The sequence below is a fragment of the Gracilinanus agilis genome, chromosome 5 (assembly GCF_016433145.1).
Source record: "Gracilinanus agilis isolate LMUSP501 chromosome 5, AgileGrace, whole genome shotgun sequence".
NCBI classification, from domain to species: Eukaryota; Metazoa; Chordata; class Mammalia; order Didelphimorphia; family Didelphidae; genus Gracilinanus; species Gracilinanus agilis.
In genome coordinates, this window is record NC_058134.1 from 253,879,320 (window position 1) to 253,899,263 (window position 19,944).

The 19,944-nt window shown below is 34.8% G+C and overlaps 1 protein-coding gene across 1 annotated transcript in view; it reads right to left on the reverse strand.

Annotated features, from left to right (window-relative positions):
- PTPRQ (protein tyrosine phosphatase receptor type Q) overlaps positions 1–19,944 on the reverse strand; it is a 354,830-nt gene that overhangs the window by 181,846 nt on the left and 153,040 nt on the right. Inside the window, exons 34-36 of the mRNA XM_044679179.1 lie at positions 19,711–19,893; positions 18,979–19,080; positions 15,388–15,508 (exon numbers count right to left, since the gene is read on the reverse strand). Coding sequence (XP_044535114.1) covers positions 15,388–15,508; positions 18,979–19,080; positions 19,711–19,893 — 406 coding nt within the window. The remainder of the gene's footprint in view (positions 1–15,387; positions 15,509–18,978; positions 19,081–19,710; positions 19,894–19,944) is intronic.

The window sequence follows — 19,944 nt, forward strand, 5'->3', positions numbered from 1 at the left end:
CTTCCTTCCTTCCTTTCTTTCTTTCCATCTATCTATCGTCTATCAGTATTTCTGGTTTCAAAGACATATATGAGTAGAAAATGGGGTAAAGTGATCATGTAAGGGAGAATGAGGGAATCACATTCTAAACATGACACTGGAACTAGGAATTATTGAAAAGAAGCTAAGAATACCAGAGGCATGATCCAAAAAAAAAAATCATGACCAACTAGACTAAAAACAATAGCAATAATCAAAGTAGTTAGCATTTATATTGCCCTTTAAGGTTTTGTGTTATGTATTTAAAATGTCATCTCATTTGATCCTCACAACTATAGGAGGTAGGTGCTATTATTTCCTCATTTTAAAAATTAATCTATGATGGGGATGGAACTAAAAAGATAAACTTTAGGAGGAATGGATGCAAAGTTTTATATTTAGATTCAAAAAGCAACTTCTCAAGTAAAGAATGAGGAATTCTTGGTTAGGCAGAAGTTTATCTGAAAAAGGCCCAGTGAGGCTTATTGATTTTCAACTAATAAGTCAGCAGGATGATATGGTAGCCAAAAAAGTTTAAGTAATCTTAGGCAATATTAAGCCTAGGATATCTTTGTGGAACCAGGAGTAATGGTCCCTTTGTATTCCACTTTGATTAGACTTCATCCAGAGAACTGTGCTTAGTTCTAGGCACTAGTGTTTAAGATTTAATAAACTGGAGAGCACAGGAAAAGAGGGCAACCAGGATGGTGATAGGTTTTGAATTCATGTCACAAGAGGACATTTAACTAAAGAAGAGAAGGCTTGGGGGAATCGGTTAGATCTCTTTAATTTTTTTTTCTTCGACATTGCTTAGTAGTGCAATGGATAGAGTGCTAGACTAGGAGTCAAGAAGATCTGTATTCAAATCTAGCCTCAAACACTTGTGAGCTTTATGGCCTTTGGCAAATCAGATCTCTACTTCACTTTTGCGTCTGCAAAATGGGATTCTTATAGCATGTAACTCAAAGGCATACCTAGAGGATCAAATGAGCTAATATTTGTAAAGCATTTTACGAACTTTAAAGCACTATATAAATGTTTATTATTTTTGTTGTTTTTACTATTTATTCTTCATTTTCAAAAGGGACTGATGATATCCTAGAGTCATGTTTTGACTTGGGCATAAATTGAATTTAAGTGAGTCAGAGCTACAATGTCCCAATTATAAAAAAAGGAATTAGATTTGGTTTGTTTGACTCAGAGGTCAGAACTAGATTTAACTCTGATGTTGGGGAATATTTCCTAAAAATTAGAGGTATACCAAAATAGAATGGGCTTCCTTGACAGGTACCAGCTTCCCCCTTCTTGAAAGTCTTCAAACAGAGGGTTCATGATCACTTTTCAGGTATACTATAGTGGGGATTCCTTCAGGGATATGGTTTCGGTCATATGGCCTTTGAGGTCCTTTCCAACACTCAAATTCTGTTTATTCTGTGAGTATCTCCAGTTTAGTGAGAAGGTCCTCCTCCTAAGAGATTTTATCAAAGATATGGACAAGAATTATACAGGTTAAAAAGACTTTGATCTATACCCATCCATAAAGTATAAACATCAAGAGGTTCATAAATTAATCAAAATAAGCTTATGGTTTATACTTTCTTATTTGGGATATCTAAGTAATAAATAATTACTAGTTCTGAGAATGACTATAGAAGGGCTTAAGAAGTCAGTTTGAGGGTGATTCAGTGGATGGCGATCCAGACCTAAAGACGGGAGGTCCTGGATTTGAATCTGACCTCAGACACTTCCTAGCTCAGTGGTCCTGGGCAAGTCATTTAACCCCCATTGCCTAGCTCTTACAACTCTTCTGCCTTGGAAACAATACATAGTATTTATTCCAACATGGAAAGTAAAGGTTTAAAAAAAAAAAAAAAAAAAGAAATCAGTATTGCACTGATATGAATGAGCTGACAAAATTTGGGGGATAATGACAAAAAAAGGGGAAATGAGACTTTCTTTCCTTTAGTATATAGGGTGTCCCAAAAGTCTCAGTACAGTCTTAAGCTATTCAAAGTATTAAAGGCGGCTCTAAGACTTTCAGGATATTCCCAGCTGTGTGACCCTGGGCAAGTCACTTGACCCCCATTGCCTACCCTTAACACTCTTCCACCTATAAGTCAATACACAGAAGTTAAGGGTTTAAAAAAAATTAAAAAAAAAAAAAGAAAAAAAAAAAAAGACTTTCAGGATAGCCTCCATAGGATCAGATCCATAGTCCTACTCTTCCCTGCAGCAAAAGGGGGCAGTTTAATTATTCCTAATGATCTGTTCCATTATCTTATGGTGAGCCTCTCTGACTGCTGTTGCCTCTGGGACATCAATTGTCTTGGTGAAGCCAAGGATAAGCAGAGCCATGGGAGATGGTGCGGGGGCAGCTCTTTCCTCCTCTCAGTTTAGTAATGTGCATTCCTCCATACGCAAGGGGAGAAATAGGCATAACATTTGATATTTTGGAGGATGTATTCGTGGAATAATTAAGAACTATAAGGAACCAGAGCAGATCCCAATTTGGTGGAAAACAATAAAATCCTCAAGCCAAAAACCAATCAATGTTTTGAAAGTACTAGGCTGACATGCATTGGGTTGAGGTGAGATCGTAGAAATGAAGTTTACTGCTGGGAAATTAAGAAACTGCTTTCTATCAATATAGTAATAACAAAATACCACTTACTAGGTAGTTCATATCATACTGTTTTATTGAGAAAGGTTAAAAAGAAATGATTTTCCACATTTGTAAAGTAGAGATAGATGTCTTTTAGAAAGGCAGATTGATCAGTGGATTGTAGCTAGAAGGAATTTTGAAGGTCATCAAATCCAATCTCCTTATTTTTTCGGCAAGTAAAGTGAGGAACAGCATAAGTGAATTATAGGGTCACAAAGCTAAGTCAGTGTTTGAGGTAGGATTTGAACCCACATCTTTCTGACTCCAAATTCAAATATCTATCATTACATGTCAAAAGCTCATTAGGGGTGAGTAAATACTAATTAGTTTGAAATGAAAGAATAAAAAGAAAAGTTCCTCAGGAATCTCAAAATATACCATTTTATCTTCAGTCAGAAATACAAGAGAATTTTTTTCAGAAAGAGAGATGATCTCTTGATCGATTTTAAGCCCACTTTCCTTTATTCAGTGCCTGGGAGCCTAAGTGGCATATTTTAGAGATAGTGGTGAACTTCAAGTCAATAAATTCTTGTTGTTGTGTCATTTTTTAGTCATGTATGACTCTTCATGATCCCTTTGGGTTTTTTCTAGGCAAAGATACTGGAGCGGTTTGCTATTTCTTTCTCCAGCTCATTTTACAGATGAAGAAATGGAGGCAAACAGGGTAAAGTGACTTGCCCAGGGTCAAACAGCTAGCAAGTGTCTTAGACCTGATTTGAACTCACAAAGATGAGTCTTTCTGACTCTAAATATGGTACTCCATTCATTGTGCCACTTAGCTGCCAATTAAGTGCTTCCCCAATATTTGTTAACAAAATAATTGTGCATGATTCACTCATCTCTCAACCTGTTTTCTCCTTTTAAAATGGAGGTAATAACATTACTTACCTCACAGGATTGTTGTGTGGGTCAATTGAGAAAACACATGAAAAGTGCTTGGTCAGCTTTAAAGCAATGAAAAGTGCCTAGTCACCTTAATGTACTATATAAATATTAGCTATTATTACTTAAAACATTCATGGCTCTCTTGCAATGTCTTCATAAAATTTACTTGTCTCTCAACCTTCTATTCTCCAGATGGAAAAAAATACTTTAGAATATTCTTATAATTTAAGTAACTGGTAATAGAATTAAATTAATATTATTAACAGTTCCACTGGAAATGTTCTAAATTGATAAATTCTTTTGATCTGTAGCAAATTAATTAAAATACTGCAGGAAAAAGGGGGACTAATTGAAAACAAAATAGGTGAGAAATTACTAAAAATTGTGGGATGTGCCTATGATTAAATTCTACAGTATTTTAAGAAACAATTTAAATAAGAAATTCAGAGAAACATGAAGATTTGCATAAACTGATGCACGGTAAATAGAAACTAATTCCATAAAAATGATATACACAATTATTACCCCTATCTCCAAGTGTTATTCATTCAACCACTTTAATAATATCTAGGATTTGCCTTTTTCTATCCACCCTTGTAGCTACTATACTAGTTTAGATCCTCATTACTCCTTAAGTAGACTAGTGTGATCAACATAGTCTATACAGCTCTTGCCATATTTTTCTGATATGTCCCATTATTTCTTATAGCAAAATAGTACTCCATCACAATCATATACACCATTACAACATAACTGGTCATTCCCCAACTGATAAGCATACTTCCAATTTCTAATTCTTTGCCACCACAAAAAGAGTTACTACATAGTTTTGAGAATGTAGGATCCTTTTCCTTTTCTATGATCTGGGATACAGACCTAGTAGTAGTACTGCTGGTTAAAGGGTAAGCAATTTGATAATCCTTTGGGCACAGTTAAAAATTGCTTTCTAGAAGATTGGATTAGTTCACTACTCCACCAGAAGTTCATTTGTGTATCTGTTTTTCCTTCATCCCCGCCAACATTTGTCCTTTCTGATGTGTAAGAGTGGTATGTCAGAGTTCTTTTAATTTGAATTTTGCTAATCAAGAATGATTTAAAACATTTTTTTCCGAATTATAGTTTTTATTTCTTCTGAAAACTGACTTTTCACATCATTTGACCAATTATAAACTGAAGAATGGTTCTTATTTTTATTAATTTGGCTCAGTTTTATTCTTAGTATAGATAGATAATTTGAAAAATGAAACCTTTATCAGAGATGCTTGCGGTAAAAATTTTTTGTTACTTCATTGTCTATGGTACTTTTTAGCAAAATGAAGTTTCATTAATTATCTCTTTTAATCAATAGGCCAATTTTTAATTTTTTAATTAAAAAAAATGGGCCTATTTTGTTTTTGCTTTGTCTGAGATCATGATTGCTACCCATGCCTTTTTAAGTTCAGCTGAAGCATATTAGATTCTGCTCTAGGCTTTATTTTAACTTAGCAAATGCCTTTCTGTTTTAGGTGAATCTCTTGTAATGATCATATTGTTGGATTCTGGTTTCTAATTCATTCTGCTCTCTGCTTCCATTCTCTGGCTGAGTTAATCACATTCACTTTCATAGTTAAGTTTACTAATTTTATGTTCTCTTCATCCCACTTCTGTTTCTTTCCTTCCTCTCCTCTCCTCAAAAGTCTGTCTTTTTTTCTTCTAATCATGTCCTCCCTTACTCTGCCCTTCCTTTAATCACTCATTTCCTTTTCTTATCTTCTTTCCCTCTCCCCTCCTATTTTCTTATTGGGTAAGTTAGATTTCCTTATACAACTGAATGTGTATATGTGTATTATTCCTTCTTTGACTTAATTCCAATTAATGTAAAGTTGAAACGCTGTCCACTCCCCATTTCCCTCGTTTTATCTCTCCCTCCCTCTTTCTCTTCTTGGATTATTCTTTCACATACCTTTTCCTTTACTTTTGAAGCTCATTCCAAAATAATCAATTCACATTCATGCCTTCTGACTATCTAAACTTTTAACTGCCATATTAATGATGTTCTTTTGAGTTACATATATTATCTTCCCATACTGGAATGTAAACAGTTTAACTTTATTGAGTCCCTAGTAATTACATTTTCATGTTTACTTGGTTATGCTTCTCTTGAGTCTTCTGTTTGAATATTAAATTTTCTCTTCATCTCTGATTTTTAAAAATCAGGAATGTTTGAAAGTCCTCTACTTCATTAAATATCATATTTCTCCTTGAAGGATTACACTCAGTTCCCTGGGTAGTTGTTTCTTGGTTGTAATCCTAGATCCTTTGCCTTCCAGAACATCATAATCTAAGCCCTCTGCTGTTTTAATGTGGAAACTGCTAAAATTTGTGTGATTCTAACAGTGGCTTCACAAATTTGAATTGTTTCTTTTTGGCTTTTGGAAGCATTTTCTCTTTGGCCTGGGAGTTTTGGAATTTGACTATTCTATTCATGGAAGTTTTAATTTGGTATCTCTTTTAGTAGGTGATAGGTTGATCCCTTTGCTTTCTTTTGTACCTTATGGATATAAGATACTGGGGCAGTTTTCCTTCATGATTTCTTGAAATCTGATATGTAGGCTTTCAGGTAGTCCAACAATTATTATATTATCTCTCCTCAACCTATTTTTCAAGTCAATTGTTTTACTGATGAAATATTTTATATTTTCTTTTAATTTTTCACCCTTTTTACTCTACTTTATTGCTTCTTGATGAGTTTCTTGATTGAGTTGTTAGTTTACACTTGCCTAATTCTGATTTTTAAAGGATCATATTCTTCAGTGAACTCTTATACTTCTTTTATCATTTGGGCAATTCTGCTTTTTAAAATGTCATTTTTCTTCAGTAAATTTTTGTATCTCCTTTTCCATTTGACTTGTTTGATTTTTTAGGAGCTTTTTTTCAGTGACTTTTTGTGACTCTTTCACTATTTAGCCAATTCTGTTTTTTAAGTTATTATTTTTTGGTATTTTTTGTGCTTCTTTTACCAATCTGTTAATTCTCTTTTTATCATTTTCTTCCATCACTCTCATTTACTCCAATTTTCCTCTACCAGAATTAACTCTTTCTTTAAGCCTTCTAGGAATTCTTGTTGGGTTTAGGTCCAATTGTCATTTTCCTTTAGAGACTTTCTAAAGCCTCACCTTGTGTTGTTCACATTATTGTTTTCTGAGTTTGTCTTAGTCTCCACTGCAACTATAATAGTTTTTTATGATCAAATTATTTTTGTTGTTTTTTCATTTTTCTAGCCTATTTCTTGACTGAATTTTATGTTAACATTTAGCTTTGCTTAACTCGGGTTAAGATAACACTGTCCCAAGCTTTCAGGCATTTTCCATGCTACTGTTTTTAGAACCAGTTTTGGGAGTTTGCAAGTTTTTGGTGCTTCCAAGTTGGTGTGATCCTAGGAGAGTTATGGTCACTGTTTTCCTGGTCTATACTCTGGTCTTTATCAAAGTGTCTTATTGTGTCTGAGTTGAGATCTCCCAAACCTGCTGAAGCAGCTAGTGCTGCTTCATGTGTGGGCTTAGAACAGACTTTTTCTAGACATCTATTCTGGTATTACTGACTTATCTTGCTGACATCTTAAATTTTTTAAGGCCTCAAAAAGGTCCCTCCTGGACTTTTTTTTTTTAAAAAACTCTTACCTTTTGTCTTAGAATCAATACTGTGTATTGGTTCCAAAGCAGAAGAGAGGTAAAGGCTAAGAAATGGGGATTAAGTGACTTGCCTAGGGTCACACAGCTAGGAAGTATCTGAGGCCACATTTCAACCTAGAACCATCCCATCTTAGGCATGGCTTTCAGTTCATTAAGTCACCTAGCTTCTCCCAAGACATTATTTTAAACTTGTTTAGAGGGAAATGCTAAGAGAGTTGAACTGGTTGCCTGACCCTTATCCACCATCTTGCCATTTTCTCCATTTTGGCCCAACCTAGGTTTCTAATTGAATGATACATTATTACCTTTTATGCATACCATGTTTCCTTTATGTTTGTTTTCTTGCAGTTCTTTAGATATGTTTTTTTCTTTCTCCTCTCCAGACCTTTGCAGTGGCTCTCCCTCATGCCTAGAATACACTGTTATGTCACCTCTGTATCTTGGAATCTCCAGTTTACTTAAATTTTATTCAGATAGTGTCTTCTTAGTGAAAACTTTCCTAATGCCTCCTAGTTGGGTAGGTTTCCCAGTAACAAAAACAAACAAACAATAACAACAAATCCTTATATTTATTTGTATATGCCAATTTATGTACATGCTGTAGTCTCAATAGAATTGGAACCCCTTGAAGGTATGTAATGCTTCAAAATTTGGTTTTGTATCTTCAATTAACCAATTAGTGATTGAATAATCTTTTTAATATTATTATTAAAACTCTAGTCTTACTGCTTGTAAAGAATTCACTTTATTCTTCCAAGAATAGACCATTCTGAGTCTCTTAAAAGTGATTTTTTTTGGTCTAGAACCATTTTTTTCTCTCAGCCATACACTGATGCTTCTCAAAATAAAGGCTGGCAAATAATTTTTCAAAATTTCATTTGAAAATCCAGGGTAGCAGATCCAACAAATGTCATCTAACTTAATGACATACCCGAGGCAATTGTAGAACTAACCAGAGTCAGAAAATAATTCAAGTCTCCTGTCTCCAAATATAGTAATTTGTCAATTTTCTTCTACTTCTCCTACATTTTTTATTCTCTCAATATATTTCCTTCTTTACCCACAATGCTAAGCTATGCAAATCCCTGCACATGAGTCACTCATGCTCTCTCTATACCTTTGTATTTGCCATTCTGTCAAGTGAAATTTCTAATCTACCTTCCCCATCCATCACCCACCTTTTCAAATTCCTACCTATCATGCATCCTTTTAAAAAAATTAAAATTCACTCCTAGAGAGTCTTCTAAATTGCCCCAATCCCATTTAATTATTCATTCACTGTCTTCTCAGTATAATATGCTTAGTTTAAGCAAATGCTTAAGCCACATAGGAATTGGAAACACGGTTTTTACTTGTCCCATAGGATCACTCATACCCCCAATTCAAATTTTGTTTTCCATCTAGATTGTACATTCCTGTTCCAAAACATCATTGAGGCACAGAAGTATCCCTGGTTTCTTCATGACTGTGCCAGCAGAATGTTCAAATTCTAGAAGACCTTATTAAGCTCAAAAAGCAAATGGGCTTAGCCATGGAAAGGGCTTCAGAATCCATCTAACTCTCTTATTTTACTCATCCATTTAACTCTCTCATTTTATAGATTTGGAAACTTAGGCCTAGCAAATAATTGATTTCACTAAGATTTCTCAGTTCCTAGGTCATATAGCTGAAATTTGAAACCACATTCTCTGCCCCCAAATATACTGCTTTTGCAAATATCTTATGCTGTGTTCTCCATCACTATGGTCTTCTTACTAGATAAAAGTTTTTGAAGTACTGAAATATATAGTAAATGATTTTTTAAAAATAATTCTTACCTTCCATCTTAGAATCAATACTGTGTACTGGTTCTAAGGCAAACATAAGGGCTATGCAAAGTGAGTTAAGTGACTTACCCAAGGTTAAATAGCTAGGAAATGTGTAAGGCCACATTTGAACCCAGAATCTCCCCTCTCTAGACCTGGCTGTAAATCTAGTTAGCCACCTAGTTCCTCCCCTAACTGATTATTTATGAAGTGTTTTATATGCCCTATCTCATGTGTACCTCACAGTGCCTATCATGAGTGTTGAAATCCTGGGGCTTTTTCCTTTTGGGTGATCTTTCTCTCCTAATTTTCTTGATTTTCTTACAAGACTCTTTTTTTTCCTGATTTTTCTTCCACCTCTCTCATTGGGTTTTTAAGGTCTTTTTAAAGCTCTTCCAAAAGCTTTTTTTGAGTATGTGGTCATTTATTACATTTCTTTGATACTTTGGAAGTAGGTGTTCTTACTTTTCTGTCCTCTGAGTTTGAGGCAAGATTTTCTCTTTCCTCAAAATAGTTATCGATAATCGTGTTCTTTCTCCTTTGCTTGTTTAATTTTATTAATTTAATTTTAGTGTCCAGGTCAATACACTTAATTATAGGTTCCCCCCCTCCTTGAGTCCCAGGATTCCTATTTTATTGATATATGTTATCTTAAGTTTCAGGATTGTGTGTGTGTGTGTGTGTGTGTGTGTGTGTGTGTGTGTGTGTATGTGTTTGCTCTTTCCTGGGTCCTATTTGTTTGTTGCAGTTTTTATAGTCCAGAGTTAGATGTACTCCTGGTCCCCTGCTCAAGTTCCAATAGGTGCTCCAACCAGAGTTTGAAGGTAGTTCTGCTATTGCAAATGCCAAGTCTGTCACTCCTTAAAGCAACAACCAGGGACACCACTCTCCTGAGGCTGACCATAGCTAATGTGGCCCCAGACAGAACAAGTGTCCAGTCTAGATTTGGGGTGGGGGAGGGTCCAAAGCGCCCCCTTCAGTCCCCAGCCATTGGTCAGCCAGGATCTCCTGAACTGAGACTGTAGCAAACACAATTGCTCTTAGGACCCTCCTCTTGAGGATTCAGATTCTAGAAGTATCTTATGGATGCAGGCTCCCTTGGCTCAACAAACAAGGTAAGATTGCTAATCATGCCCTCCTGGGTTGCTTTGTGGATTTCCTCTGTTTGTTCTGTTCCTTTCCCCAGGGCCTTTGGCTGTGGGACTGAGGCCAGGCAATTTCTCCCTAGCTGTTCATTGCTGTTCAGCTACATTCTGGACTCTGGTCTATTTTTTGCTACTTTTAATGTTGCTTTAATGGAATTGTTTTTGTTTTTTTGTGGGGGGTTTTAGGAAGGTGAGCAAGCTCTCCACTCTACCATCTTCCCACAACACTCTCCCATCCCCTTAATTTCCTTGTTTGTGAAATGGGGAGGTTAGACTAATGATCTCTAAGGTCTCAGTTCTAAACCTCTCCTATGAGTCCCTGACCTTTCTAGGTCTCAGTTTCCTCAATTTTAAACTGAAGGTATTGGATTAGATGACCTTTAAGGTCCAGTCCTATTCTACATCTATGATCATTATCTTCAATATGCAGCTAAGCAAACCGAAACTCAGAGGAAGTTAAATGATTTGCTCATCAAAACAAAGCTTAAAAATGTCAGAAATGATAGATTTTGATGCCAAGCCTTCCTGATATGAGGGTCATAACTTTGCTTCAGAAAGTCCAACAATAATATTATATTGTGATATCCTTAGGGAACTCATGTCTTTCATAATTTTCTTCAATAGAAGTTAAAATAAGAAGATGAAGTCCCTTCTGCTTTGCCACTAAGTCCTGAGGAACACTGGGCCTCTCCTTTCCCCTGTAGCTGAAACTTCCTCTCTCTGTTGTCTCCCCCATTAGAATATGGACTGCTAGGAGCTAGGAACTGTCTTGCTTATTTATTTGTATTCCCAACACTTAGCCTCATGCTTGGCACCTAGTAAGGATTTAATAATTGTTTTTTGCTTCTCTTGTTTTTCTTTATTTCTCCTCCTTTCTCTTATTCACTCATTCATCTGTCCTAAAGAGGTTACTAAGAATTTATGGATCAACTGGCTGCTTTCATTTTACTTTTCTCTACAACTGAAACAACAAAATCAATTCTTTAGCAATCTTTAGCAATATGTCCTAACAAACAGCTTGAGATCTTTTACGCCCTTACCTTATCACTCAGAGAATTTGATATTGTCATTCAGTTGTTCAGTTGAATCTGAATCTTTATTATCCCATGGACCATAGTATACCAGCTCTCTCTGTGGGATTTTCTTGGCAAAAATACTGGAATGGTTTATCATTTCCTTTTCCATTAGATTAGCACAAAGAGAGATTTAAAATGATTTGCCCAACACCACACAAGTAGTAAGTATCTGAGTCCAGATTTCACTCAGGTATTCCCAACGCCAGGCAGAGCATTGTATTCACTGAGCCATCTAACCACCTCCAATCAGAGAATTAGAAGACATTTTATAAGTTTCATAATTAGATTAAATATAATCACAAATAAATATAAATTATATAAATATAAAAACAAATAAAAACAAAAAAATGTGTGATATAGAGACTATTAGTAAACTAAATGCAAGGTAAGAGTGAGAGACACAAATAATATCAGAGCCAGCTATGTGGTACAGTGGTTACAATACTGGGCCAGGACTTGCAAAGATTGCGTTCAAATTCAGTCATAAACATAAATACTAGTTATGGGACCTTGGGCAAGTCACTTACCTATTATCTGCCTGTTTCCTTTACTATAAAATAGGTATTGTTAATAGCATTTGCCTCCCAGGGTTGTTATGAAGAGCAAAATACAAACAATTTGTAAATCACTTAGCACAGTGCCTAGCACATATGTAGCATTTAATAAATGCCTGTTCCCTTTCCATGATCATATATAAACTAATTAACACAAGGTTGAAATTTCATTGCAATCCAAGTAAACTAAAAACAAGATGCAACACAATTTTTAAGCACATTTGTAATTAAGAAAAAAAATCTACAGATTTTTAAAAGGAAAAGAGTTCCAGTCAGTATGGCTACACTATAATACTAAGAACAGAAGTAATAATAACAATATAGTTCTGATATCCAACATTTGTATAGTACCTTTACGTTTATAAAGAACTTCATATAATTATCATATTAGAAGTCTCATAACAACATTATGAGGTAGGAAATTTTAGGATTATTACCTCTCTTTTAGAGAACAAAAACTGAGTTTCAGAGAAATTAGCTTTTCTGTAGGTACACAACTACTAAGCATTTGAGGGAGGATTTCAACTTAAGGCCATCCTACCTCTACATCGGATAATTTTTCCACTACACGTATTACCTCTCAATGAATGAAGAAATGGTTAATTAAGTACTTATTGTATGCCAAGCATTAGAGCTATAACTTAAAAGTGGAACAATCTCTGTCCTCAGATGGCTTATATTTTAATAGCAAAATATGACACATACAGGGCAGTGGCTGGTGATCAGAGATGGGTGTTTTGGTTTGCAAAGTCTGAAAGATGTTGAGTAGAACAGTAGGGTAGTGGATTGACATATTCCTTCCAGAACCAATGGTAAGAATGATTTAATTATGGCCTCTAGAGCACTTCCTAAAACTGCAATCAAATGCAAATCTTCATATGGCAATAAGATAAAATGTTAGAGTAAATTTCTAAAGTTTTAACTTGAGTACCAAAAGGATAGATGAATATTTATTCATATTTATTTCTAACATAACAAAATGGGGCAAACAATGATCATTTTCCGTTTGATCGCCTGCCCTGGATTCATTTTACCCTTAATGCAAAATACTACAAATTCTTCCTCTTAAGAAATATATTATATACACTCCATCTGGGGCGCCAACTTCTTGAGTGCCAGCCTAGAAGGCTTCTAGTGATTATAGATTGTCATGACTGGAAATGAGCTTGGAAGCCATCTCGTCCTCCTTATTTATGTCTGAATTAAAATCTCCTTTATACCATCTCTGAATAGTTGTTCAGTGTCTGCTTGAAGGCTTCCATTAATGTGGGAACCATTACCAATGTTCTTTTTGAGGTAGCAAGGATGGAGTAGACCTATGATTTCATCAGTTTAGGCAACTTCCCAGTAGAAAGTTTCTTTCAGTGCAGGCAGGCATCTTCTCCCTGATTCAAGCCCTAGAGAGTCATGGAGAATCTTCAGAGGTTAAGTTACTTGCCCAGGGTAACATAATTTCTATATTCTAGGATCTATGCTTTCTAGGCTGACTTTCTATCCTAACACTACTTTTTTTAGCAGTCCATTCTAATTTGTTAGCACTGCAACTAAGAGTTGGGACTTTCCCCTCATAGAAACCCTCAATTTTCCTCTTTTTAACTTGTTTTTAACTTAATTTTTAACTAATACTTTGTCATGGGGCCCTTCTAGGTGAGGTGATACTCCCTTTCCTCATGCTATGCATGCCTCATTCATTGTACAAACCATGGAACCATGACTCTTTGGCTCCCTAGCTCCAAATCCTGATTCTATTTGATAAACACCAAAAAGCCTTCTATTAGAATTCCTTCCTGATATTTTCACTTAAACAAGTTAAGTGACTTCTCCTCCTTGATGACACATAAGTATTTTTTCTTATAGATATATGTCACTTTAAGCAATTGATTCAAGTCTAAAAAAGTATTTCATAACTCATTAAAAAGCAATAGTTTTAATTCACTAAGGAAACAAGGGTCAGTATTACAGGGTAGATTCATAATGACTTTGGTTCAAATATATAGTCATGTGACCAGAGACAAGTCATGTAGCATCCCTGGGCTCCAGGTAACTTAAGAATTAATTACATAGAGTTGCTGGTCAGGATTGGAGGAAATAATTTTCACATTTAAATTTCTCTACAATGATAAATCAAAGGACTAGACACACACACACACACACACACAGAGAGAGAGAGAGAGAGAGAGAGAGAGAGAGAGAGAGAGAGAGACTGGTCTATGAGATGAATCTTATAATAAAGTGATTTTTGTTGTTGTTTAGAAGTTAAAGTTTTCTATTTTTTTGGTCTATCTATCCTGCTACCTAAAAACAGCAAAGAGGTATAGTGAATAAAATTATGGATCTGGAGTCAAGAAAACACATATCCAACTTCATACATTACTATCTGTGAGACCCTGGGCTAGATGCTTCGCTGCCATTTGCCTCAGTTTACTCATCTGTAAAATGGAGGTAATATAGCACCTCCCTCCCAGAGATGTTGTGTGGATCAAAAGAGATAATATTTGCAAGTAATTTAGCACAATGTCTGGCACATAGTAAGAGCAATATAAATGTTAGCTATTAGTATTGTCTAATTTTCTAAAAGTATGATACTGTAACCCAGTGAAATTGCTTGTCGGCTCCGGGAGTGGGGAGGGGAGAGGGGAGGGAGAGAACATGAATCATGTATCCATGGAAAAATATTCTAAATAAATTTTAAAAAATAAATTATGATACAGGAACCTAGTCATTATTTTTGTTGTTTTGTTGGTAATTCCTAGTGGCTAAAGTCCCACAATTTCTTCCTCCGGAACTGTTCTATAGTGCTACATCTGGACCTGGAAGAGATCTCAGAGGTTGGCTAGTCCTAATCCCTCATTTAAAGATGAGGAAACTGAGGTCTAGAGAAATGAAATGATTTGTATCAAGTCACACTATTTAAGGTATAAGATTAAACTTAATATACAATAACTCCAAGTATTATATTTTGTAAGTTTTATTAATAATCACTTGAAGTAGAAAAAATAAAAGAACAAAAGTAAAAGCCTGAGTAAAGAATGTTTTCCCAGCCCTATTTGCAGGAAAAGAGCCTGAGAGGGCAGAGCTACACAAAACTTATATCCTCCCTACATTAGCACTTAATGGGAGATGGAACCTGGGAAGCTGGAAAGAGAGTTTTGAGGTATAAAATTCTAATTACAAATATTTTCGAGTTTTCCTGAATGTGAGGTTGGCTCTCCTTCTAACACATTCCCCATAATACATTGTTGCCCAGTATTTTAGATACTGTATTTGGACTACATGGACCCAAAGGTCCCTTCCAGCTCTAAATCTAGTTTCCTTGGACCTATTTGTAAAAAATAATATAAAGATTAAGGGATGTAGTTATTTCTATTAAAAAGTTAAAAATTGATTTTATGGAAGTAAATTAACTCAGAGTAATAACCTTTTTCCTAATATGTTATCCAAGAGGTACTGAAAGGAAAAGAAAAATAAAACCATGCATTCCTATTGTGTTACAGATTAATATTTGCTCTCAGAACTGTTTCCAAAAAAAAAAAAAGGAAGAACTAGTAGAAGGGAAAAAAAGAGGTTTTACCAGACATAAACTGTGTAATAGAGGATAATTCCATTTGGCTCCAGGGGTGGTTGCCATGACAACTTCACAGTGACACCAGACAACTGTTTTACTGAGAAGTCTCTAGGAGGAGACCCAGGAGCTGAAAAGAAGTAGAGGATACAATGTGGAATTAAGCATCCTGATTTGGAAGATGAGGTTAAAATGGAAATCTTTGGTTTTTTTTTTTTACTCTCTCTGTGTACTATGTTAAGCAAACCTTCCATATCAGCTCAGTCCAAGGGCATGGTAGACAGACTTGTTTACTTTTAAAATAAGATGATAAAGCAAGATTTTGCATGGTGGTGTTAAAACATCTGTTTCTATGATTCAATGGAAAAAAAATATTTCATGAGAAAAGAGAGTAATAGGCTTGTCACAGTGATTCACTCACTGTTCAAGTACATTTTGGTAACCTTTTGGACATCCAGTAAATGCAGAAATCATTAGAGCTGTGAATAAATGAAAAATATAGAGAGCTCTTTCCTTAGCTATACAAAATGAAGTCCAAACAGTGGTAAACAGAAAACCGTGGCTCTATCCCATCACTAAATCTACAAAGAAGAAATATGTTATTTTGCCAATTGTCATTAAAATTATGTAGTAGTATGAAAACCCATTTATTAAATAGTTCCAACTTCCATGAATCCCAGAAATAACTGAGTGCCATAAAATAATCCAATAAAATGAATCAAAGAGTTAAAGCCAACTTTTTTTTTCTTTCAGATAATTAACAAAGACTTGATTCACCTTAGAGACTTTCTACATTACGTATTTTGAACAAATATGACAATGCACTGTGGTTGTTACATTGCTATCTTTTGTCAAAATATGTTGAAAACATATTTAAAGGAGCATAGTTGTTGATTACTGACGATAGATGAGCAGAGTAACAAAGGTTATTTTTCTTAATTATTATAAACCAACATGATGTTGACCTATATAATATTAAAATATCATCTTGATTTTTCACATTTGAGGACAAAATAATGACACTAGTTTTAATTTCAGGTCATGCTAGCATTCAGACATAGAAACTGGTAATAGAAGACTTGCTTTTGGAAAATCTGCAGAGCATTTGTTCTGATCTCAGAACAGGCTACTTGAATGACTCAGAGATAAGACTTCTCTGCGCAGTATTCCCGCCAGTCAGATGGAACTGTTACCTGATTTATTTTCTATTTATTTTTAGTTTTATTGCATTTTGTTTCTCTGAACAGTCTCAGATGCGCGTGTTTCCATCATGTTAGTAATGACAGATTTTTCTGAACAGGGATTTATTGAATTAAGAATACTAACTAAAGAAAAATGGTGACAGCTGTATTTAGTACTTTCGATTTGTTATTCTCAGCAGCAGGCACTACAATAAAACTGCTATCAAATATTGAATGTCACAAGAATCCATATATCATTCAGAGATATCAGGTTTCTAAGATATTAATTGCTTTCAACTGAGAATTCTCTCTATGTCAATACAATAGGATAAGACTATTTGGTTCCACTGAAATTTGCAAGAATTTAATGAAGTCATGCTCATCAATGAAACCAAAGGACTTCAGTAAGATGCAATTATTTGTTTAGGTTATTCTGGATGGTAATTATGTTGTGGTATTTTATAATATATGTTCTCACTTATCTGGATAATACAAATTGCTTTTTTTTAAATAATGTGAAAGGCAATTTGAATAAGACTAGAGTTTAAATCAAGAAGATGTGAATTAAAAAACTGTTTTAGACCCTGGCAGTGTGATCAGTTTTCTCATCTGGAAAAAGGCAATTAATGGTATTTGTCCTATGCTGAGAAGAAAATGAAATATTGTATGTAAAGTGCTTTGCAAACCTTCATGTACTATAAAATGGAATTATTTTTGTTGCAATGATTTTCCTTCTATGGTGCCTTATCATGGTAGAGCGTTGACTCTGGGTTCTTGAAGTTTATGCCAGCATAATATAAACTTGGGAAAGTTTAAAATAAGAAGAACTTCCTTTGTGGACCTGGTGTCAGACTATTTTTTTTGGCAGGCCTAGGAGGGCAATAGAGTAATATTGTTTGACCACAGCGATTCTTAGACTTTAGAAAGATTACAATCTGCACCAGTGGAGAATGTATCCCCACCCACTAAATAAGAGATCCTTGAAATCAAAGGATGATTTTGTTTCATCTCTGCTATCCAAATGAGGCAGATACAGCCTTTAATTAATAGAGCGAATGCTTTGGCTCATTCAATCCATAAGAGACATTCATGTGTCTTGAAATTAGAAAACCAATTCACGGGCAATAGAAATATGTGTAATGGGCCAAAATAGACTGCACATTAAGAACTATGACTTGCACATGAGAGGTACACTAGAAACTATTATCAAAGACACGTATGACCAGAAAAGGAAGCAGAATAATGCTGTAACAATACTTAAATTTTATTTATTATACACAATACTAACGTTTTTATTTTAAATTAATTAATAATAGTATACTGATATGTTATATCATATATAAAATGAATAACAACAATTAATACCCTGGAGTAGTTTGCTATTTTCTTCTCCAGATCATTTTACTGGTGAGGAAGGAAACTGAGGCAAAAAGGCTGGGGTCTATTCATACAAAAGCAGTTCCCTGTGTATTGCCCATTGTGTATCCACTCTTTACTAATTAATTTGGATTTTTCTATTCTAAAGCATAAAATAAAGGTTAAATTAGAAGATTACTTTTTAAAATTTCATATACTTATATATCTTGAAAAGAGTCTATGCTCTTAAAGCTGAATATTGCACAAAGACCTTTAGAATTCCGTACATTGTTACTGCAAATATATATTTGAAAAATTAGAAATAGAAGCAGTCAGAGATAAAGTCCAAATGTTCTTAACAAACTAGTAGTCTATTTTATTATATACATGCACATATGTACATGTATATAATTATTATCTTATTATAAATCATTTTATATAAATTTTACATGTTTTGAATAAATGAATGAATTATATATTTATGTTTTGAATAACTATTTCAGTAAAATTGGTTTTCTTATAATCCTTTGTACTTTATTATATGTCTTTAAAACTGTTCTGAAAAGAGGTTCACAAGCTTTACCAGATTGCCAAAGGGGTCTGTTGTACAAAAGATAAAAATTAAAAATCTCTCTCACTTCTCTTGTTATCCTCCCTGGCCATTATTATGTCATTGAGATCACTGCCCCTTATCATTAGCTTGGTAGCCTCCCCCTTTGGGGAAATTTGACCCTCTCAGCTCTGGAACTCCCACCTGGAAACCCATACAGTCCTCATTGTTGAGTGTGTATACACACACACACACACACACAGACATGTATATAAATCTACGTGTACATACATATATGTATTTATATGATCTACGTAGCACTATTTCTTGAATCTTCCTACACCTCAATCTGACTTCATTATCCTTTTTCGCACCCTACTTCTCTGAAATCCTTTGAGAAATCTTGTCAGAACAAGATCAATACATACTTATAGGTTAATAATGTCAGATTATAGTTAGAGAAAGTCTTTGCCATATGGTATATGTGTTTTGCTAAGATTATGGTAGACTCACCATCTTCTTCTGTCAGAATAGTTACTGGGGTACTTCGGACTCCTTCTCCTTTAAGGGTACTTGCAGACACCTCAACTGTATAATGAGTATATTTCTTCAGTCCTAAACAGGGACAAGGCAGATAATTCACCACAGTGAGTGCCAGCGAGCTGGATCATATAGAGTATATCGAAAACCAAAGAAGCGTTAGAAGTTTTGAACTACCCTATCTCCTACAATGAAGGCAACACTGGAGGGAATTTCAAGGGAAGAGAAAAGAAACCACAAACATGCCCTGGTATCCAGGATAAAATCTCAAATGGCAATCTCCAAATTCCAGTTGAGAAGCAGCTATGTTAGATCCTGACATGTATAGCAGGGAGTCCAATAATATGGAAGCATATGTGGACTGGATGACTCTAGACAAGTCATTTCTTTCTTGGTGTTCTGATCAATTCTAATTTGCAGAGAAGTTGTCGACATGCATCCATGTAAGAAGATTCCCTTATCCATGAAATCATAGGTCTAATCTCTGTTGCTATCATACTATTTGTTAAACTTTGATCTACATGTGATGTTGTAGAACTTTGCTGCCAAAAATGAAGAAAATAATTCCAAGTCTTTATAAAACTTTCCATTTTCTTTGATTGTATTAAATGAAAATCATGTTAAATACCCACTGGAAAGTGGCCAGGTTTAAAACCAATTTAATGACACTATCAACTGCAAATATTCAGCATCTTTTGTACTCACCTCTAATACTCTGTGAGAGCTTTGTTGTGTTTATAGTTCGCTCCTCATATCCATTATTCCTTCTAAGATAGATGGTATATTTCTGTATGATCCCGTTGGGAATTATTGGAGGAAGGAATGAGAGCTCAATTTCTCCAGAAGAAACATTTCGATAGGTAACGTTTTCAGGTGCGCTGTCAGGAACTTAAAGGAGGACAAATAAAATGCAACAATGACAAAAAAAAAAAAAAAAAA